The sequence below is a fragment of the Ostrea edulis genome, chromosome 4, assembly GCF_947568905.1.
Source record: "Ostrea edulis chromosome 4, xbOstEdul1.1, whole genome shotgun sequence".
Classification (NCBI taxonomy): Eukaryota; Metazoa; Mollusca; class Bivalvia; order Ostreida; family Ostreidae; genus Ostrea; species Ostrea edulis.
Window position 1 is genome coordinate 47954202 of NC_079167.1, and position 24598 is coordinate 47978799.

The 24598-nt window shown below is 35.8% G+C and overlaps 1 protein-coding gene across 1 annotated transcript in view; it reads right to left on the reverse strand.

Annotated features, from left to right (window-relative positions):
- The window catches only part of LOC125671029 (elongation of very long chain fatty acids protein 4-like), a 32160-nt gene extending 9673 nt beyond the window's left edge, over positions 1–22487 (reverse strand). The window contains exon 1 of the mRNA XM_048906516.2: positions 19371–22487. Coding sequence (XP_048762473.1) covers positions 19371–19425 — 55 coding nt within the window. The 5' untranslated portion in view covers positions 19426–22487. The remainder of the gene's footprint in view (positions 1–19370) is intronic.
- Between the last annotated feature and the right edge of the window lie 2111 nt (positions 22488–24598).

The following is a 24598-nucleotide window of genomic DNA, read 5'->3' on the forward strand; positions in this document are numbered from 1 at the left end:
TTAGACCCTCATCTGACTCCAGAGGTGAAAATGAAGATTCCAAAACCATATTGCACATCTACAGGACATCAGCAATCATCTTCCAAAAGATTATTAGGCTACTGTGTAAATTGTAAGAGGAGTTCTGGGAACCAGGGTTGTGTTAAAAAGCATCATTTTCGACCCCCATTTGGCCCCAAGGGTGAAAATGAAAATTCCGAAACTTTATTGCACATCTACAGGACCCAACCAATCGTCTTCCAAAAGATGATTGGGCTACTGTATGAAATGTAGGAGGAGTTCTGGGAACCAGGTTTTTGTTGAAAAAACGTCATTTTTTTTTTACCCCCGTTTTGCCCCCAGGGTAAAATTGAATATTCTAAAACCTTATCATATATCTTCAGTACACCAAAAGATCAATTGGTTACCACTTGAAATAAAAGAGCAGTTTGAGGAAGAAGAAAGATAGATAATGTAGTTTTACCGCGTTTCGAAGAATAGCGGGAAAACGTATGATAGGAACGTGTTCGAATGCCTATGCGTAGTAGTACAAGGCGTGGCCATAGGAAGGCCTATATAAAGTGTCGATATCATGAGTAAGGTCATTCTGTAATGATTCCGGATATTTGAAGTACGACCATGCGGAGTTCTCAATTAGTCACTTTACATCACGTGATCTAATTTGTGTATAAATACCGAGACTCCGCAGTCGTCTGTGTCATTTGTTGCTAGCGTTCAGCAGAGGAAGGAAGAAGAAAACAGTGTAAGTTTGTAAATTAAATAAAGTACAATTCCTCGCCTGTTCTTACAGTTAGAGAGTAAATTTGGAAGGCCATCAGAAGTCTGGCCTGCCACGAAGAGGTTGACCTCCAGTAAAGAGGCTAGCCATAGTTTCTTTTCTTTGGTGTCGTCCGCATTGGCTGAACAGACCGTCGTCCAGGCCGCTATACTCATTGTCCGTCCTGAATAAGGCATCCTACAGTGAGTGTAGTGGTTGAAGGGCTACCACATATACTGTCCGTCCTGAATAAGGCGTCCTACAGTATATGGGGTAATCCGAGGGCGACTGGGCTCTACAGTATGTTAGTTAGCACTACCAGTTTATCGTTGCTTGCCTCTGATTGATATAGTGATTATCTGTTTGATTATAATTAACCTAGATAAGGTTAGGACATATTTGTATATTTTTGCAGTTCACTAAAATCATACTAATTAGTTTAAATTAGTTATTGTTGAATACCCCAAAACCTGGAATTGACCAGGTACGATCCCAGAATTTAATGTAAATACGTTACAGAATTCGGTGGCAGCGTCGGGATTTGGGGTAAAATTCTATAATTAAAGTTTACATTTGTTCTTGGTTTATTTTAGTCGAGTTTGTTTAATTTTGTGAATTACTGATATGTCTGAGAGCGATGTGAATGCTGAGATGACTGCCTTAGAGCAGAAGCTAAGTAGGCTTCAGGCTAGTATAAATAAAAGTCGGACAAGGCCAGCCGCCAGAGATTCGGGATTACCTGAAAGTAGGCGGACTACCAGAGATGACCAAGGTTACATACGGGAGGGCGCAAGACCTAAAACTGTTAGGACGACCACCCTACCTAATACATATACTAGGCCTGACAATCTTACTGATTTAAGTAGGGCAGATGATGGCGGGCCAGATAGATTTTCTATTACGAGCACACCATACCATGCGAATACATCCAGACATGATTTTCCAGTGATGAATGAGACTAACATTACAACTCGCCGCCCTGAGAATACTGCACAGAAGGACAAACCCAAGATCACCATTGTGAAACCAGATAAATTTGACGGAAGTTCGTCATGGGCCGATTTTAAATCTCACTTTGATATATGTGTAGAATTGAATAAATGGGCTCTGTCAGAGAAGGGGATGTATTTGGCCGTTGCTTTGCGAGGTCAAGCACAGAGTGTTCTTGGAAATCTGCCAGCAGTAGATAGATGTAACTACATAATTCTAAGTAAGGCTCTAGAGGAGAGATCTTTGCCCTCAAACCAAACAGAATTATACAGAGCTCAGTTAAGGGAAAGGAGATGCAATCTATGAAGATGGAAATAGAGAAACAAAGCTCTACAAAACTCCCCTCTGCAGGTGTGACCTGCCATTACTGCAAAAGGAAAGGTCATGTTAAGAAGAAATGTTTCAAGTATCAGAATGCAATACAAGGCAAGCCAAATACCAACTCAAGGCACAAGCCTGCAGCTGTAAAACATGAACATCGGAATGATGATAAGGAAAAGGATAACACAGCAAATAGGACAGGCATTAGTCGAAAGGCTGGCGAAACAGGCATATTTGTTGATACAATCATCAATGGTTAAAGGGTTAAACTACTTGTAGATACTGGTGCAACTCTCAGTATAATTTCACCAGATATACTACATTCTGTTCTTAATGATCCACACCCAACACTTGCTGAAGTTAGCAAACCCATCCTAATGGCGGATAGTACTGCCATGAAAGTAGAGGGATCTCTTTTAATTTCCCTTACAGTATCAGGCTTAACATTTGGCCAAACATTTGCGGTAGCAGACACTGGTGTTGATGGAATACTCGGTCTTGATTTTATGACCAAAAATGAGTGCTTAATTGATTTACCAAACTCCTCTATGTTTAATAAAGGCAAGCAAGCAAAACTTGCTCTTCAGGGGAAGATATGCTGTTGTAGGATCACCTTATCTGAGAATGTAAGTGTCCCACCTTACAGTGAAATTATAACAATGGGCAATGTTATACCGCCTGTCTTCGAAAAGGTTCCACTCCTTGGTATCGTGGAATCATCTGATCGCTTTTTAGAATCTGATAGAGGACTAGTGGCCAGAACTTTAATAGAAGGCAACAAAATAGCTCCTGTAAGACTAATGAATCCATCTGCAGAGTCACAAACTTTTTATAAGGGAACATTTGTAGCTACTTTGTCGGCCGTTGAGAATATATATGATAAGACAGACTTCTTACAGAATAATAACAGAAAATTGCCATACCATCTTAAAGATTTGTATGCAAGATCAGTAGCAAGACTGACTGGAGACAATGCCAATGCTGTTAAAAATATGTTATTGAAGTATTCCCACATGTTTGCTGCCTCAGATGCTGATTTAGGCCAAACTAAAGTTACTCAGCATACCATTAACACTGGAACACCCACACCAATTAAACACCCTCCAAGGTGCATGCCCATTCATATGCAAGAGGAGACAGATCATCATGTTGATATGCTTAAAAGGGAAATCATAGAGGAATGTACAAGTCCATGGTCATCCCCAGTAGTGTTAGTAAAAAAGAAGGATGGGACCACAAGGTTTTGCGTCGACTACAGGAAGTTGAATAATGTAACCATTAAAGATGCGTTTCCACTACCAAGAATCGAGGATTCCCTTGATCAGCTATCAGGAAAGAAATATTTTTCAACATTAGATCTAAATTCTGGGTATTGGCAAGTGGAAGTAGCCTCCCATGACGGAGAAAAGACGGCATTTGCAACCAGAAAGGGCCTTTACAACTTTAAAGTCATGCCGTTTGGACTTTGCAATGCCCCAGCGACTTTTGAGCGATTAATGGAAACGGTCCTGAGAGGTCTGCAATGGCAAATTTGCCTTGTATACCTTGATGATATCATTGTAGTTGGGGAAACTGTAGATGATATGATTAAAAATCTTACCCTAGTGTTTGACCGTTTAGTAGCCGCTGGGCTTAAGTTAAAAGCCAGAAAATGTACATTGTTTTCTACAGAAGTAGAATACTTGGGGTACATTGTGTCCCAAAAGGGGATATCAACAAGTCCAGATAAAATAAAAGCTGTACAGAAATGGGAAGTACCTTCTAATATAACAGAGCTCAGATCATTCCTAGGATTCTGTAGCTACTACAGGCGCTTTTTGGCAAGTTTTGCATTAATCGCCAAGCCACTGCATGATCTAACAAAGAAAGGAGCACATTTTATTTGGAGTGTCAAATGCCAAGAAGCATTTGATCTACTTCGTAAACAATTGTCAACCTCACCAGTACTGGCCCATCCAGATTTCAATGAGAGGTTTATCTTAGACACTCATGCCAACAGTTTTGCTATTGGCGCAGTGTTGTCACAGATGCAAGACGGTGTAGAGCGGCCTATTGCTTTTGCAAGCAGGAGTCTAACAAAATCAGAAAGAAAGTATTGTGTAACTAGGAAGGAATTATTGGCTGCAGTTCATTTTGTAAAATACTTTCGGCATTATCTGTATGGCCGTCAATTTACATTACGGACAGATCATAGTTCGTTGAGATGGCTGATGAACTTTAAAGATCCTGTGGGACAACTTGCCCGATGGATGGATGTTCTGTCTACGTTTGACTTTACAATTTAACATCGGCCAGGAAGACTGCATGGCAATGCGGACGCCCCTAGTCGCGCACCTTGTAGACAGTGTAAAGTGGACCATTTTGTTGTTGACCATATGAGTATCTGCAGTGCTAAAGTAGATGACCAATTGTTCCAGCAAAAGCCCTTGAAATGCTTACAGAATGATGACAAAGACATATCAAAAGTAAAAACTTGGATAGCAACCAAAAGTAGGCCAAATAAAGAAGTTGTATCATCAGAATCGGTCACAGTGAAATCTCTTTACGCCCAGTGGGACCAGCTTGTTGTTAAGGAAGAAGTCCTATACAGGAAATGGACAGATTTAGTGACAAAGCAGGACATACTACAAGCCATTGTACCCAGTAGTGAAAGAAGAACTGTGCGAAAGCACTATCATGATTGGAGAGCTACCTATGACCACCAGTGGTAATCGATATATGTTGGTGGTTGCAGATTACTTCACAAAATGGACTGAATGTTTTGCAATACCTAATATGGAAGCGGCAACAGTCGCAGCAAAGATTGTTGAGGAGGTTATAGCAAGGTTTGGAGTACCTGCTGTAGTACATTCTGACCAAGGACCACAGTATGAAAGTAGTCTCTTCAAAGAAATGTGTAAATTACTAGACATCCAGAAAACGCACACTACCCCTTACCATCCCCAGTCTGACGGGATGGTAGAGCGTTTTAACAGAACACTCACAACAATGCTCAGTGCATTTGTAAACGATCACCATACAGACTGGGATTTCCATTTACCTTACATTGTGATGGCCTACCGAAGTTCAGTGCATGAAACTACAGGATTGACACCAAACATGATGATGTTTGGAAGAGAGGTTGCTACTCCTTTGGATCTCCAGTATGAGATGCCACCTCAAATAAAGGACACACCTAGCAATAAATGGGTATGGGAGTTACAGGAACGTCTTGAAAAGGCCCATTCATTTGTTAGGGAAAAGATGAACCAGTCAATGGCCAGACAAAAACATTATCATGATCGAAAATTGATGTGGAAAAAGTTTGAACTTGGCGAGGAGGTGTATGTTTATTTTCCAAGAAGAAAACCTGGGACATCACCTAAATTAACCAGTTTTTGGCAGGGCCCCTACAAGATTATGAATAAGATGTCAGATTTGAAATACCTTGTAAATTGTGGTCCACGAGGTTCAGATCAAGTCATTCATGTTGATAGAATGCGTAAAAAGCGTATACAAGTTCTATTAGGCGAAAGTGATAGCATCCCACATGGTCAAGCTGATGATATAATGGATGATCCTGATGTTATAGATAGATCTGATTCTGATCATCATGCAAGGTATGATGATATCCATTCTGATACTAGGCCCACAAACATTAGTCGCCCAAGCAGAACCCGTAAACCACCTATCTGGATGCATGATTATGAGACTGACATGTAATGATACTTTGATTACAGTATATAGAAAATAGTTTAAACATGTGATATATGCTTTGTTCACTTATTGTAGATGGCGAAGACGAAAGTTACTCCAGCGAATTGTCGTAGATGCCCTATGTGTACGTTTGTGGCAAGGTCAGGAGAAGAATATAAAAGTCATGTTCTGCAGTGTGCTATGAGAACATTTAACTGCACTTACTGTACCTACTCCAGCAATAAGGAGATCAATGTCAAGAGACATGAAAGAAGAAGCCACCCTGGCCTTATCGAGGAACCCATCAAACTGGATGGTAAACCTGATAAAAGCAAAGAGTCAACCAGTACTAAAGGTGTAGAAGAAGAAGCAGAAAAGCCAAAGGAAGAGTGGCTGAAGCAAGATTATGGGGATATTATTGGTTGTGTCTCCTCTGACAGTAGCGATAATGAAGGGGAGTCGCATGAGTCTCAACCGAAGAAAGATGAACCATCTACTAATGAGGATTTGCTGGAGGGAAGAGTAATCCGGAAACAGACAAGCACCCAGCAGACCTTTCGTTCCTAAAGTTATGATTCTTCCTCCCACTGGTAATCCAGAAATGGAAAATAAACAAGACACAAGATGTGAAAGTTGTAAGAGAAAGTTATCCATGGTGGACATTGGAATCCAGACAGAGGCTTGTCAGAAATCTATCTCGTCTAAGCGGATCAAGAGGTTCCGTGAGGGTGATATTGACATTGAAGAAATAGTTGAAGAGAAAACAGAATTCTGCTGACTTTTTGGTTGTGTATAACGGTAGATAGTGAATATATAGTTGTTGGGGAAAAAAAGAAGGGGAAAAAAATTCTTCGTAAATAGCTTTGAAATTGATCGTTCTGTTGTTTATTTAACCTTTGTCTAAAATAGAAGAATTGTTTAGTTTCCAAGTTTTACATGCGGGACGCACGTCATCGGAGGCATGGGTAGTGTAATGATTCCGGATATTTGAGGTACGACCATGCGGAGTTCTCAATTAGTCACTTTACATCACGTGATCTAATTTGTGTATAAATACCGAGACTCTGCAGTCGTCTGTGTCATTTGTTGCTAGCGTTCAGCAGAGGAAAGAAGAAAAAACAGTGTAAATTTGTAAATTAAATAAAGTACAATTTAGAGAGTGAATTTGGAAGGCCATCAGAAGTCTGGCCTGCCACGAAGAGGTTGACCTCCAGTAAAGAGGCTAGCCATAGTTTCTTTTCTTTGGTGTCGTCCGCATTGGCTGAACAGACCGTCGTCCAGGCCGCTATACTCATTGTCCGTCCTGAATAAGGCATCCTACTGTGAGTGTAGTGGTTGAAGGGCTACCACATATACTGTCCGTCCTGAATAAGGCGTCCTACAGTATATGGGGTAATCCGAGGGCGACTGGGCTCTACATTTTGTTAGTTAGCACTACCAGTTTATCGTTGCTTGCCTCTGATTGATATAGTGATTCTCTGTTTGGTTATGATTAACCTAGGTAAGGTTAGGACATATTTGTATATTTTTGCAGTCCACTAAAATCATACCAATTAGTTTAAATTAGTTATTGTTGAATACCCCAAACCCTGAAATTGACCAGGTACGATCCCAGAATTCAATGTAAATACGTTACAATTCTAAGCCAGTCTCACGAAGTGCACGTAGCACATTTTTTTTATTATTATATTTAATTATGGATAAGGTCTGATATTCACCCTTAGACGTTACTTAACACAGATTCCCATAGTTTTTTCAAATATTTTATCTATGGTTTTTCCTGGGCGGTTTTTTACGTCAATGATGGGGGGTGGGGGGGGGTCTTGACATTTTGTTATTTGATTCAGTACTTACATAAAACTTGTTCATGTCAGTTACCATGTATGTAGTATATTTGTTGTAAAATTATTAAACGCCGGCTGCCCGACAAGCTTACACCAAAGTTATGTTTGGTTGTCTTGTATGCAAAAGGATTGCATTCACAGAAGTGTATATTATACTAGATAAAGATTTCTCCGCGTTTTTGTATAATTTTCACAAGTTGACTGCAACTGTACGTACATTCACGTACAGAAAAACCATTCTAAATTTATTTATCCAAAGCTTTTAGAAAGATTCACTACTGTACGATATTTCTCTTGTAATTTTGAGCACTGCATGGTGCATGTGGTGTTCTAAAAAATTTCATTTCTCTGTGATGCCCATACCTTAGTATCGGAGATGTACGGGTTACCCGTTGAAGCTACCCGCATAGGTAAATCGGAAACATTGATGTGAAATGAAGCGTAGCAAAACTCATCCCCTTATATACCATGCAAACCCTGATACATTTTACCATAGAATATCCATCTAATATGGCAGATAAGCAGAGAAATATGGCAGACACAGAGAATTCTACTATATTTATTAATTCATGTCAGCTTTAATCAATCTTGTTCAGAGAAGTCTTTAGTCGATTTATTTGGCTTAATACTACCGAAATAGGTTTTTCGAGGATATATGGTGTTCAGACGTCCATAACGTGGGTAGAAAAGAAACTACGTTGTGTGCATCGTTTTCTCAACGTTATGCAGCTGGTTGGATTACGTCTTTCCGAATTATTTTTCAGTCTTGTGAACATTTTAAGATTATTCAAACGGTTTAAGGTTAATAACCGTTTTTCTTAGTACATTTGTAACAATCATATCCGCTATCCAAAGCTGACAATACGCTTAATTTCTATTTCATGTGAAAGAAACACCGTGTATCGTCATTTTTAGCTAGCGAAGATGATGAGTAACAATGTGGCATTTTTTACACATTCATCTGATTATAAAATCTGCAATACAGTTAAGGCAACATTTGACTCTGAGACACTTTGAAAATGGATCTCACGAGAGGCCTATAGTAATTTCTATGACCATAGTATTTAGATGCCAGTTGTGATGATGGTCTACTATGACATGTATCCGTATGGATATCTGCAAAGTTGTTTCTTCTGAAAACTTCGTATACAATAACATACCTCAATCTTTGTTTACAAAACAAATGATAAACTCTCTGCAATGAGCTTCTATTATGATGCCAATACAACCTATCATTGGGTCAAATGCTGTCTCACTTGTTTTATACCGATTGCTGGGCCGTTCTTGGCACACTGATTTTGACTACGGATGGCTCCGTTTGCCTGTTCAAGATATAGGGCTCACGGCGGGTGTGGCCGGTCGACAGGGGATCCTTACTTCTCCTAGGCACCTGATCCCACCTCTAGTATATCCAGGGGTCCGTGTTTGCCCAACTCTCTATTTGTATTGCTTATAGAAGTTACGAAATTGATCTTCACCTTTCATAATTAAGAACATCTTTTCTTTTCTTAGCATCATTTAAACTCTTACAATTAACTGTCGTTAAACTAAAGTGTGACATATCTCAACAATGGCCTACATTTTTGCAGTTAGTCCCCTTACACAGGAATTTGGGGGAGGGGGATTACCATTGTGATCTAAAGCTTCACATAAATCTATACATATAAATTAACAATTTTTGCCAACAAACTCCGAAACGCTTGCTCCATAGTTACTGCTTGCATCTTTAATAGTTTCATATGTGAGGTGAAATCCGTAAGCTATATTAGAATCTTACTTAATAAGTAAATATTGTAAAATGAATTAAAAACCTACTTTCTTTTTCGACAAGCTTACCCTGAAATAGCAAAAATGAAGGTAAAGTGACGGCTCTAAGACAGTTTTTTCTTCTTTGTATTGACACCTTAAGATTAAACGATGTTAAGTTAATCCGTTGTTTATCGATGCTTGATTTTGATCTTACAGAAGAAAAAGGTTTTGATAATAGTTGAATAAAGAAAATGTGCCTATTCGTTTCTTCAATCCGTGACTTTAGTCTTGAATCAGTCCAGTGGAAATTTCCAGAACGAAGCGAGGCAACGTCATACCAATATGGCACAATCTCGGGCCTTTCCAGCTAGCCGAGAAGATGCGATTGGTTTAGAACATGACCAGAATAAAATTGTGTAGGTGTTCAGTGTTAGTTATACCTATAATAGTTTTTACTAGGCCCATATTTATCATTTTATGAAGATTTTATTTATATATATCTCATTCAACGAAAGACACCCTCCCACTGCCGAGACCAACGATCTGACACATCTACGATTTTCATCTTATATTTTCAATGTTCTCAATTTTTCCCGTGATTATAGAAATCACTGTTACGACGTTTTGGAATAATTTGTTAACAATTACTGATATGTACAAACACATGGATAAACACAAAAAAGTTTTTTATTTTGGTTGAACATGTCTTGTGATGACACAGATCTTGAAAGTAAGTAATAAGTCGAAAACTGCCCAATATGTTAGATATCGAATGGTCCGGGACTGTTCTGGGAAGTTTGCGCCATATAACGTGAACATTTACTGAAATTAGGTTGTACACTACTTGACAATGTTCAAGAAATCAGGCCACTGTTAACAATATAGCAGTTTGTTATTCATATAGTGCATTAAGTTTTCGATTATTGCGTTTGACGAGAAGAAACGATGTGTATTCATAATTTTGCCCTTGAATTGTCGCACTGGACAAAAACTACCATTATTAAAACATTCACAATACTGAGTTTCAAATATTAAAGTCATGAACGACCGTTCATTTTGTCTTTGGTCGACTATTCGGCATGACGGATTATAACTGCATTCGTAAAATCATTATCGAATTTTCTGTAGGGAGAGAGATTAATTATGTTACATAAAAAAAATAATTTGGAACTCCAAGTGACTTCCTAATAATCAGGTTTTATTTACTGTATATGATAACAATAAATAAAACATAACTAATGCACGCAATTATTCAAAAAGAATTCTTGAATTCATTTGAATTAAAGATATCGTTCATTCAATTAATTTACGCAACAATTCAAACTCGCATTAGAAAGTCCTTCCTCTATGCAATATTTTTAATTCTGATTTCCCGCGCTTGCGCGGGGTTTCATTATAAGGTGCCGTTTTAATATTTATGAGGTATTTTCTGACATCAAAAAAAAGAATTATTGATATCAATAATTCAAATTCCTAATTTCAAAAAAAATAAATTCCTGAATCATTCAAAAAATGATTTTCTGATATCAAAAAATCAAATTCTTGATATCAGAAAATAAGGTTGATTTTTTTATATAAAAAAAATCGAATTCTTATGATATCAAGAAATCAAATTTTTGATATCAAAAATTGAATTTTTAATATAAAAAAAATTAGATTTTTGATAACAAAAATTCAAATTGTTGATATTGATAAATAACTTGTTTTTTTTATATCAAGAATTTGATATTTTGATATTAAAAAAATCGTTTTTGATATCAGGAATTAGAGAGTTTCTTGATATCAGAAAATGATTTTTTGATATAAAAAAATGATTTGCATTTTCTGATATCAGAAAATCGATTTTTTGACATCAGAAAATAGGACTCATATAAAACTATGATCGACTTAATGAATGCTCCCTGTGATGCAACCTTCAGCTTCCCGCCTGAAATTTGTTGCGAACCTGTAGATGCATGTGGGGAATAAATGGTTAATCTAATTCATTATGGTAAATTCTTATATCTACAATGGTCAGCACTGCTTTATCCACTATTCGCTATGAAATAAACGGGGTCGATCTTACAATTTGGATAATTTGCATGCCGCCATCTTGGAATTCGAACTATCAGTCATTACGTAAAGAAATAAATAGAAAAAGATATGTAAAATCACGATTGTAAACTGACCTCTGCATAAACACACGTTTCCAGCATCACACCCCATTCTTCATGTTCGTATCTTTTCAATGAAACAACTTTCAATGTAACTGACACAAAATTCGGAGTTCCATTTATAGTTAAAGTTTGAATCGAAGAGCCCCATTTAATCCATTATAAGCATTTCAAGAATCTTTGAAAATCACAAAAAGTCGACTATTTCACTTCAAAAAGCAACGGATACAAAATAACGATCACTAATTCCAGCATCGGAAACGGGAAATTGATATGTGTTTTTCCGGAATCTGTTCACAAATTTAAATGATTTCGGAAAACCAACATTTGTATAAATGTGATGCTTCACTGAAACTTGATGCATCTTCAAAACAAAGGAAACATTTATGATTCGTACTTGCAGTTAAAATAAATATTTTAAGATACTTGAGATAGAATTGCCTGGTAGCTCGGTGGGATCGGCCGATGGTGTATGTTGTTGACTAATGGGGGGGGGGGGGGGGGGCTATGTTATATACATTGACTACCGAACAGGAGAACAGGATCATCTCTGTGTAATATTATGTGGACAAATTTGTACGTGCCGGGGAGTATATTTTGATTTTAAATTCTTCTCGTGTTTCAAATATTGTGTTGTCAAAACTTTTCAATTTTTTAAAATTAATTTTTACACCACAAATTGCCATTAAATGTACACGGTAAAATAACTTCTGATGTAGTTACGCGCTTAATGAATATTCATAACCTTAAGACCACCTGATATCAAGCTCATGAATAAAGTGGTTAGAATTTCTCGTGAAACCCCTTTGATATTAACTTATTTGTCAGTAGGTTGCCTCGATTTACAAAGTGTTCATACACAAAACATGCTTTAGCATATCAAATTAGTTGAGAGACATAAACACCAGATGCAGGTGATAATGGAAAGCTGTTACATATCAGGGAGATAAATCAGATCACTGTATAACAGACATACAATAGAGAAAATGCCAGCACGAGTTATTGCCCTCGACAGTTAACTCGTCGTTTACAGATAATATAAACTTTTTCAGTATCAGATAGTTTGCTAGAAAATATTGTATTCAGTGAATAAAATTCCCACCAAAGATATATATTTCTATCATGCAAAAAGATTAATATATTTTTAAAATATTTTGCAAAAAAGTTATGACGTCAAATGAAGATAGAATAACAAAGTTTTCTATGGGTCAAGGGAGTATTCATTATTTATGTATAGATTTTTCGCCATTTTCTTTTATTTTCTGATATCAGAAATAAATTTTGTGAAATCAAGAAATCAGTTTGAATTCCTGATATCAGAAAATCAATTTTGATATCACAAAATCGATTTTTTGATATCAGAAAATCATTTTTTGAATATCAGGAATTCGAATTGTTGATATCAGAAAATGTCTTATATTTTTTATATCAAGAATGTGAATTTCTGATATCAAAAAATTAATTTTTTGATATCAGAAAATTTGATGTATTTTTTGATATCAGAAAATGATTTTTTTTATATCAAATATTCGAATTTTTTATATCAGAAAATTATTTTTTGATATCAAATAATCAAATTTTTTATATCAGAAAATTACTGTTATTATTTGATATCAAGAATTCGAATTTCTGATATCAGAAAAATCATTATTTTCTGATATTAAAAAAAATGCTTTTTGATATAAGAAAAATGTTGTTTTTTTTTATATCAGCAAATACTTCAAAAATATTAAAACGGCGCCTCATTTTACAAATAGTGTATACATGTGGTTAAGCATACATTACCAAATTCTTTATTATGCTGAGTTTTAGCAGGTTGTGTTATATCTATGACAAAAACAAGATATAATGTCATCAATTTTTTTTAGAAAACTTTTTAAAATATGCACTTATTGTAGAGTTGGGAAAGTGGGTGGGTGTGTTATACCCGTATTTAAAGTTTATTTCTGTCCAAGCATTAATGCCATTAATACCAAGGATTTCAGTAGTAATCTATCTTAAAAACAACAGACACCTAGAATTAATAACATAATGAAAGCATGCGATATAATTAGGCATGTAGCATCGTAAAAAAAAGAAAAAAAGAGGGGGGTTGACTTCATAATACTGCCTGAATTTTTTTAAAATCCAAAGTTCGAGAGAGAAGGCGGCAAGGGTTGATCTTTCGGTTCCATTCATCGGTTGAATTTTAAATTCCCACGACAATGCTGTTTTTAAACAGCCTATCTATTATATAGATCGACCTCTGCACGCAAAAATAACCAACATTGCATGAAAGGTGAAGATAACGAACAGTGATCAATCCCATAACTCCTATAAGCAATACAAAATACATAGTTGGACAAACACAGACCCCTGGACACACCGGAGGTGGAATCAGGTGCCTAGGAGGAGTAAGCATCCCCTATCGACCGGTCACACCCGCCGTGAGCCCTATATCCTGATCAGGTAAACAGAGTTATCCGTAGTCAAAATCAGTGTACCAAGAACGGTCTAACAATCGGTATGAAACACATCAGACAGCATTTGGCAGCATAAAACCAATGATAGGTTGTATTGACGAACTAGATCGTTATAATGACCATAGAATTTGCGAAATGTTGACTTTAATCGAGACTGTTGAAACCCCTGTACCATCAACTTGTTTTTCAGTAGCTTGTCTCGATTTATAAACTGACCATATGCAGAACAAGCTCTTGCATATCGAATCAGTTGAGAAATATAAACACTATATGCAGGTGATAATGGAATGTTGCTACATAAATATGAGAAGTCGACGATGGAGAAGCTGAAATCATCCCGTTTGTCATAAAGTTGAGTTATCTTAAAAATCTAAAGTCATCCACTTACTGTCTGCAAGACACACATTGTACAGAGAGAAAAAAACTTAATTTATGCTTAATGGGGACAGGATATATTGATGAGTGATAGAGGAATAGAGGAACAATAACTCTTATAAACAACAATGTGGAAATTAAGGTATCCTCAGTAAAAACTGGTTGTAATAGGAATTTTATCTTATCAAATATTTTGTTAAAAATAAATACATCAGAACATTAGTTAACGTTTAGGGGCCAAACAGGGATGACCCAACTACTCTGATTTAGGCAAATTAATTGAAGACTATGAAAATGAGTTTGTTATCATATGTGGGGATTGGAATTTAGTTCGAAATTTTCAGTTAGACTGTTCTAATTATATTAAGGAAAATAATCCTAAAAGCAGACAAGAAGTTCAAAACTTAGGAAGATTTAATCTTGTTGACCCATGGAGAGTAAAAAATCCTACAGCAAAGAAATTTACATGGGGCCGGAAAAATCCTATCAAACAGGCAAGGCTATTTTCTTTTTCTTATTTCTGAGGAATTGTTGTCATGGATACCAGGTTATAGAACTGATCACTCAATAATTACCATTGAATTTAAAATTAATGACTTTCAACGGGGAAAGGGTTTCTGGTAATTGGTTATTAAAAGACAAAGAATACATATTAGAGATTAAACAACTAATTAAAAGTTTGGGTCTAAATATGTTTGCTTGGCATTATAGTACAATACCAGTAAAACTGCTATCCTTTAATGGATCGGATCGACTTTTTTTTCTTACTTTTGTTTTTCTCTCTCTTTTTTTTTGGGGGGGGGGGGTAAAATAAACCCTCAATATGTATGTAGCTGCTCCGTAATACCTCTGTCAACGCCGTATTGCAAGACTATTGTAAACTGTTGATTAAATCCTTAAAAAGGCAACCAATGATTTTTACGCAAGATTAATGAGGGTTTAAAATAATATTATGTAGCTAAGATATTTTTTTTTTAAATCGGGCAAATACATTAATTTCATTGAAAGCAAAATTTCAGGATTTTTTTTTACAAGCGGTATGTAAAAACATTTCTTCTTAAAATATTCTGCATCATAAATTGATTGATTGGATAGACTTATAAAATCATTTCTAAAGGTGACTAGCATATAAAAAGGAATAAAATTTGAAAGGTTATTACTTTTTCAATATTTCTTTTAAATTTTCATTTTTTTATTTATTTTTTTTATGTTTGTGAAACAACATACTGTCACAATCAGTGGAGGAGAGGGTGTCAGAAAATGGCAAGTCCGGGAAAAGGGGTGGTATCCACAAGCGCTTGACGATGCATGATTCAGAGTTACTTCTAAATGGTAGGGGTCTAATTATCATAATTGGTATATCGAACTTTTCTCCGAAAATTGCAAGCTGCATCAGCTGGTAAAAAAAAAAGAAAACTAAAATAGCAGCATGATATACCTTGTGAATAGTTTGTTTATAGGAAGACAATCAATTACACTATCTCCTCCTATAAAAATACACTTAAATTTGTACACCTCTAACCAATGTCATTAATATATATTAAAACATTATAAATCTTTGTTATTTCATATTTATAAGATGTATGTCTTAAACAATAAAGGTATACTTATATATATATATATATATATATATATATATATATATATATATATATATATACATGTTAATGATTTGATTTCAAAGGTCTGATTGATAATTATAGGTAGTTAGTCTAAAACAGACTATACGTACCAGGGACCACTCAGGTTTGAAAATCACAGTTTTAGCTAAGTGGGAATAACAATTTCAGAATTTTAGCTAAGTGAGAATGAATAATTTTTTTTATCATAGATATTTAAAACGTTGAGTGCCTGTGTGCGAAACCACCCCCTGCAACCTTTCCAGGTGCCGAGTTTACAATTAAGTAGCAGGGGGCAGTTTCGCACCATATAGGCCCAGTCGACTTTCTAAAAAATGGAAATATTTCATTTTTGAAGTGATGTTACATGTGTAAAATAATCTTAAGAAACCCGTCAAGTGCATCCGAGTGATGATATGAGTTATGAGATTGATCACTGTTCGTTATCTTCACCTTTCATGCAACATGTAGGTGTCACCATGATTCCTACCATTTAGATGGGAGCAAATACGGAAGTACACGTGGTCAGTTGCTGAAGAAATTCAGGTGAAAGTCTACATGTTCCAGCAAAAGGTATGTAGCTGAAAGGGAAGGTGGATGGCCTCAGATGAAAAGTAGATTTTTAAGAAGGGCATACAGAGTTCTTGATTGTGCACAATGTCTAAATACCCCCATGGTACTCTGATGGGGTTTGGAAGGCACGGATTTCTCCCAAATGAGAGAAAATCGGAGTGAGAAAGGGGCACCTGCTCAGAGCATAACAGCACCAGTATGTATGTATGGATTACATGTACTTTAGGTTCATAATTTATTCATTTACTACACCAATATGAAATACAAGTAATGACATAAAACGGAAATATGATTTTTCATTAATCAGTGATAATCTGACTTAGGTGTATACTCCCTATCCACATGCTTCAGAATCAAAAAGAAACTGTCCCCTGTCACCAGTATTCATTCTCTACAGCGGTGATTTCGAAAGTGACATTAAAAAAAAAAACCTGACGGTTTGATGTAGGGAACAGAAAATAAAACCCTCTTATTCCTTTTTCAATCGAATGTTTGGCTTGTCTATTATCGTGTAAACGTGATCATGATGAAACGGCATAAGTCGAATCAACTGATGATTGTGCTATGCATGTCGCTCTGGTGGTTAAATTCTATACATGCTGATAAAGCTGTGGTTTGTTGATAATTTCGGGTATTCTGATAAGTAGCCGGTTTCATTATCTTGACCATTGTGTGTTTACTTCGATGATATTATGTGGATTTATCGCTTCTGAAATAATCAATGGAAATTAAACTTTGTTAAATATCAATCTCGGTTTGCAATGTCATGTGAGATGTACGTCATGTGAGATTCAAAAGTCGATAAAGTAATGAAAATCAGAAATCAGAATGACACATTCCGTAAAAAACAATAATTTACTGCTAGCGCTTTCTCCATGTCTACATGGTTCATCAGGCAGTTCAAATATACAATTTTTTTTAGCAACGTCTTTGTTATAAACGTATAACTGTACCGAACTTATAACTGTGTGTGTATATATATATATATCTACATATATATATATATATATATATATATATATATATATATATATATATATCTACAAGCACCAATTTCCAACAACACCCGATACCTTGAAAATACAACAAGAGTACCGCTAACGGTACATAATGCGCCCGTGAAGAGCTAATATAGGGCGTTTTTCTTACACCATGATTTGTAGAACTTGGCTTCAAGTAGCATCAGCAATCATTCGGGTGTGACATACTTTCTTTGCGTCTTAAAAACAAGACAAATCATGTACTTTCTATGTAATATTTTCACTTGGCATAAGATGCATGTGCACCAAGTTTGATGGCCCTTGCCCTAACGAATCGGTCTGTATCCTGCTACTACGACCTTGACCTTACGAAACAATAGGCATCCTCCACTTGGCATGAAGTGTATCTGTACAAAGTTTGACGGTCCTAGCCCCAACAATTCGGTCTGTATAATGCCTACAATGTTTTCCTACTAATTGACACTGAAACCTTTTACCTTGAAAAATAATAGGCATCTTCCTCTCATCCTGGGGCTAACGGTTCGGTTTGTATCCTGCCCATAAGGGTTTCCTACTTACTAAGTGATACTATGACCTTTTGATCTTGAAAAACAATAGGCATCCTCTTCTCACCATGGTGATCAAATGTACCAAATTGTAAATTGCCGGAGCTTATGGTTCGGTCTGTGTCCTGCCCACAAGATCCGGATAGACAGACGTATGGACGGACGACGCCATACCATAATGTCTTCGACATGCGTATTAAAACATGTTGCTGTGTACTTCATGAAATCTACAGCTGGTAATGCCAAAATATGAGAGGGACGTAAAACAAATATACGATCCATTTACTCAATCTACTGGTGCATACTATGGCATAACAAGGTTTTCCTAATAAATAATACTACGACCTTGACCTTTAACCTTGAAAAACAATAGGCACCTTCCTCTCATCATGATGATCAAATATACCAAGTTATAATATCCTGGAGCTTACGGTTCGGTTTGTATCCTGCCCACAAGGTTTTCCTAATAAGTGATAATACGACCTTGACCTTGAAAAACAATAGGCATCTTTCTCTCATCATGGTGATCAAATGTACAAAGTTGTAAAGTCCTAGGGCTTATGGTTCAGTCTGTATCCTGCCCACAAGGTCCGGACAGACAGACGGACGACACCATACCATAATACGTCCTGTCTTCGACGGGCGTATAAAAATTATACAAAGCATTAAAAGGCATGAAAGGACCAACGACACGAACAATCAGATTGTCTAATTTTCGGGACGACCTGTCCCTTCATCAGGACAAAAGATAAAGTTTACATACATGTAATATGGTTAATAGTAACAGAGAATAACAAAACAAAACAAATCTACATGTAGCACTAAATATACACTAAATCTACAAACGTATTTACACCACAGACTACATGTAGAACTCTACAAACGTATTTACATATATACGCATATTTTTATATTCACGTATATACGTCTGTAGATTTAGTGCAGTTTTAGTGCTGCGGGGTAAACACGTTTGCAGATTTAGTGCTGCGGGGTAAATACGTTTGCAGATTTAGTGCAGTTTTAGTGCTGCGGGGTAAATACGTTTGTAGATTTAGTGCTAGATGTATTTTTTTGTTGTGGTTTACTATTAACCATATTATGTAAGACGAAAAAGGTCCCTGTTTCGTGCACCAACTTGTCTCTTTAAATAGTGTGAATGAATTATTAGGCAGTTTAAATCAAGTCGGGTATGCACTTTGAATTCTTTTGCAATTCCAAAGTGTCTATCAAACATACACATATAAAGCATTACCTAACAAGGTCAATTAAACGAAATACCAATCAAAATCTTGAAATAAATTCCTACCTCCTTTAGAGAGGAAGACCTCATACAACCTTTTCACTTCAACGACCGTAAGCATTGTATAATCCACTGGCAATCTATAGAATACTACACGGTATACTGCCCAACCCCTCCTTCACCGGAAATCGCTTCCTATAGTTCTATACAAAGCCAGTAAATGTCAATGTCCTTTTATTTACTTAGTTCAGTATGTCCTGGTCAGATGCAGGTCAAAGTGTTTTCACACTACATATGAAGGTTATGGACGTTAAGATACTTCAATGTGCATGTAAAATTTGTTGTTAACCACATGCAGGTACACGTGTGTGTAACATATGTAAAATTACACACATGCAGGTACACGTGCGTGTGACATATGTAAAATTACACACATGACCCATAAAACTTTCGTAATCTAGTATTTGGACTCTATGCTCTTGTTCAGGTGATATCTTTGTGAAATGGGTAGTGTCAAAGGGATGTTGCTAAAACATGGAATGGAAAACAGAACGGAAAATATTGTATGCAATAATGGTATTAGGAGGTAATAATAGTATTAGGAGGTCAGCATTTTGTAAAATGAAAAGGCTTATTATGAACATGAGAAGCAGAAATTACAGAGATAACAGGAAGTCATTACACAGATTATAGTCTATCATCCACACAAGTTTCATAATTCAATCTCAAATAGTTTTTCAGATAGGCCTATAGCAAGAAAAATATAAAACACATAATTTTAAGTCGCCATCTCACACGCATACAGACACGTAGAAACCAATTTTATTGTTCATTTTTGGTATATTCTACAAATTCCATAGCAAACATTTAAATAATTTGAAAAAGCAAAGCAAAATAGAATATTTTACACATATTCAGATGTGTTTTCTCATAAGTCAGAGCGACTACGTGCTGTCTATTATCCCTGAAAGTTTCACGTCTCTAGATGAAGGTATTTTTGACAAAAAGGGGTGGACCAAAAAAACCCACCAGAAAGTGGTGTATTACTACCATCCGGAAGTGAATTTTGAAAAGAAAAAAAAAAAGACTTTACTCTAGAGATTGATAGTGTCATCAACATATAAACACTTGAAACCTAGGCGAGATTTATGGAGATAAAAAAAGACGAAAATTATTATTTATTTTTTTTATCGAGAAACCGTAAGTTGTCGTTTTGACTTCCGGTAAGTTAATATTTTATGAATCTGCAAAAAAGACCTAATTATACCATATAAGTTTTGTTTGAAAAGCACAAATTTTAGGTGTTTTTTTTTTTTTTGGTTCACTTCCAGTGACCGGAAGCAAAATTCGGCCTAATGTCCAAAGTGAATAATTTCTTGTTAAAAAATATTTTCTACCATTTTCTTTTCATATGATGTATTGTTTTTTTTTTTTATGTTGAGTTGATGGAAGAACACTATATTTTAAGGTTTATATTACAAGTATAAATCCTATAATTTGCGCTACTTTTTAAGGTTGCGTCATACAACGTCGCTATATATCATTAGAAGTGATAACGTATTGTAAAACACAATAGTGCAATGATCTTGAAAAAGAAATTCCCTCTCCCAATACGTAAGAAGGTTATTTTACGTATAACCTGAATTACACACTATATTTTTCAATCCACTCGGCCATTTTCACACGCTTCACACGCTCAGTTCGTGGAAGTTGCAGAGGATGTGTTCATCGCTTTTCAACGTAAGTTTTAGAAATTTAAATATATTTCACCTTTACTCGTTAAACTGTATATCCAAATAGATGTACTATTTGCTCTTTAAAATAATAAACAAGTCGCATGGAACGATTAGTATGGAGCACCAGTGGTGTGTTGACAAACTCATAATAGCTGTTGGAAACTAATCTATTAACGTAACTGTTGTCTACTGGGCGCCAAATGGGACTCTTGTGATTTTGTACTCAAAATCCAATTTTGTGTGGACAAAAATGACTTTTTTTCCCAACAAAAATGAGTTCAAGTTAACAAAATTGATAACAAATCACAATTAATTTTGTGATAGAAAATTATCTTTCAGTGGACAAAAGTCACTTTTGTCATGACAAAATTCATTTTTGTAGACAAAATTTTATTTTTTATCACAAGTGAATTTTGTATGCAAATTAGTTTTATTTGGAAACTGAGAAATATTACGACAAAAATCAGTTTTGTGAGACAAAATATAATTTTGTTAGACGAAATTGAATTCTGTCATAACAAAATCACTTTTCCCTGACAAAACTATGTTGTTGTTTTTTTTATATTTGACAATTGACAATGCATCAAATTCACTCATGGATGCCACCGTATTACATCCGAGATCTATGTCGAGTGCGCGAGACATTCGAGGAGTTCCGATTGCTAGGACATCATTTGCATCAGTGCATACGGGGATTTGTGTAACTTTTCTCAAGTAAAGCGGTTTTTTACTTTGTTTACAAATCGTGTGCTACTTTCGATACTTTCCTTGTGTATTTATTATGTGTGATAGAGAACAGAGTGGATAAGATGCCCTTATGTCATTTGCCAATTACATACTGATAAAATGGAATAAGCAATGAGCATAAAATGTATATTTTGCAAAATACAGGTGCATGTGCGTAATATGTAATGCACATAACATACTCGCAAAAAAAAAAAAAAAAAAATCGAAAAAAACAAAAACGAAACAGGTACCAGAGATGTGCACTTGCCGAAAATGTTAGATTCTCTTTATTCTGATAAATTCACGAAACAAAATGATAAATTCCGTTTGTATCTCGACAGAACTTTACAACACGACGTCACTCCATTATACAGACTGCGACACACTTCACCCGCGCAGCTATGTTAAGTACAGACAATTTACATAGAAGGTTCTCTCGGCTATATATTAGCATATCTGTTATGATATTACATGACTTCGTTGATCACGTGATGACGGTCATTTATAATGAACGAGTCTAAAGGCATCTTCCAAACTTCCACCAGAGTTCGTTTGCTCACAAACCAAACTCTTCCACTTAGGCATTATGGGATAGCGATTTCTTAGGCCGCGTATACTGTGACGTCACTGTAGAATGACGAAAAAACGTAACGTAAAACGTAAACAACTTTCAAAACAAGAACGTAAACATCAAGTTCATTACTTTACACAATAAATAAAATCCATTCTTTTTTATATTAATGCTCTTAATATCAATATCTTCAAACTTTTAACTGCGAACTACTTCTTTAGTGTTATTTGCCTGCGTGATAATCGCGGACTCACAATATACAAATCTGTATATTGTGCTGCGTCACATAGGAGAGCAATCGGATCACGCGCTCGTCTTTTTCCGTAACCGGTAAGAAGATTCGGACGTGGATCGGCGCAAGAATTGCATCAAATCGATGCATTTCTTCGCCGGAAGCGCGCCCGTGGATGAGAGTTAAAAGGCCAGAACCGAATCCCTGAATAATATGTTATATATATTTTAACCACAGATTCAGTTTTGGTATCATTAACGTCTTATTCACTCTAATACATAACATGTAATTGGAAATTGATAGTGGTACAATACCTTAGATGTGTATAATATCTTAGATGCATTTGAAAGTTCACGTTTCATAGTGTAACGTACGACTGTGACGTCAAAGTTACATTTATGTATACGTAACAACCAACTCTGATGGCGTCGATCCACATACGAGGTTCAAGTTTGCAGTGACTTGACGTCATTTTCCATTATGACGTCATATATTGGTAGTTCAGAGAAGTAAAGGTATAAAGTGCACTTTTATTCTATAAGGGAATCCTTAACCTACCTGCGCGTGACAATCAGGATGTCTTCAATCAGGGGAGATATCAGAGTCGATTATTTTTCCTGTATTGAATGCTTTACTGGTCAGGAGTTTTGCAGTTTATAGAAATCGGGAATCTGATCACGTACGTACATATACAGACTGTGGACAAAAGTATTCGCACGATCCCGTCATTTTTCAAACGTTTTTATCGAGTATCGTACATTGCGGGTTATCTCTCTTTGCACAGACATGAGTTATCCTTTCACCGATGATGTATTCAAAGAGTTGAAGGTCAATTATGTGACGTAATGATGTTTGTGTTCGTCTGCAACTCTGTTTATACCACAGGTGGTTGGGTCATAATATATGAATACACATCTAACCTTATACATATGTAAATAATCAACAAGGTCGGAAGCTTAAAAATGGCGGCGATTCAACTCGCTTATTTACAGGCCGAAGTTCTGCAAAAAATAAAACTTACTGTATCTTTTCCTGTGATGTGCACATCCCAATATAGCTAAATCACAGTCTTATATCCTTACATGTTGCAAATATACTCTTTAAATTTAATTTTGACAGTTTTTCTGTCAACCATCTCAACCTGTCCGGAACTCTTCTTAAAATGTATCACGCGAACCAAAAATGACGCTTCCGGAAAATTCGAGGTAACCCGAATCCAGTTTCTTATAAGAGAAGTAAATTTAATTCAGACTAGAATCAGAAGTTCAGTATCAGCAATATTTTTTTTATATCCATAAAGTACTAGCCTACTAGTACTATGCAATAATGTATTATGTGACCTGTAAATCTTGGAAATCCTTGGGTATTTTTGTTGAAAACGATTATTTACGTTTAGTATTTGCAGTAACTCAAGAAATAACTACATGAATATACAAAATACTTGTTTTTTGGGTTTTGTTTTTTTTTTGTTTTTTTTTTTAACTTAACATTTCTGTAGATTAAAATTTTCTTTATTTTTCATCTTGTTTCCTTTTCTTCGTTTGAATACGCGCCAAGTCGATATGTTTAAAAATCTCGAAATATCTTTACGTTTTTCATACTGTTCATTGGCATTCGGGTTACTTCGAATTTTCCGGAAGCGTCATTTTTGGTTCGCGTGATACATTTTAAGAAGGAGTTCCGGGCAGGTTGAGAAGGTTGACAGAAAAAACTGTCAAAATTAAATTTAAAGAGTATATTTGCAACATGTAAGGATATAAGACTGTGATTTAGCAATATTGGGATGTGCACATCACAGGAAAAGATACAGTAAGTTTTATTTTTTGCAGAACTTCGGCCTGTAAATAAGCGAGTTGAATCGCCGCCATTTTGAAGCTTCCGACCTTGTTGATTATTTACATATGTATAAGGTTAGATGTGTATTCATATATTATGACCCAAGCACCTGTGGTTTATACATGCAAGGGAGTGATTAGAAAACATGGGTTGTAAACATCGGAACTCGGTATAGGCTGCAAAGAAAACATCG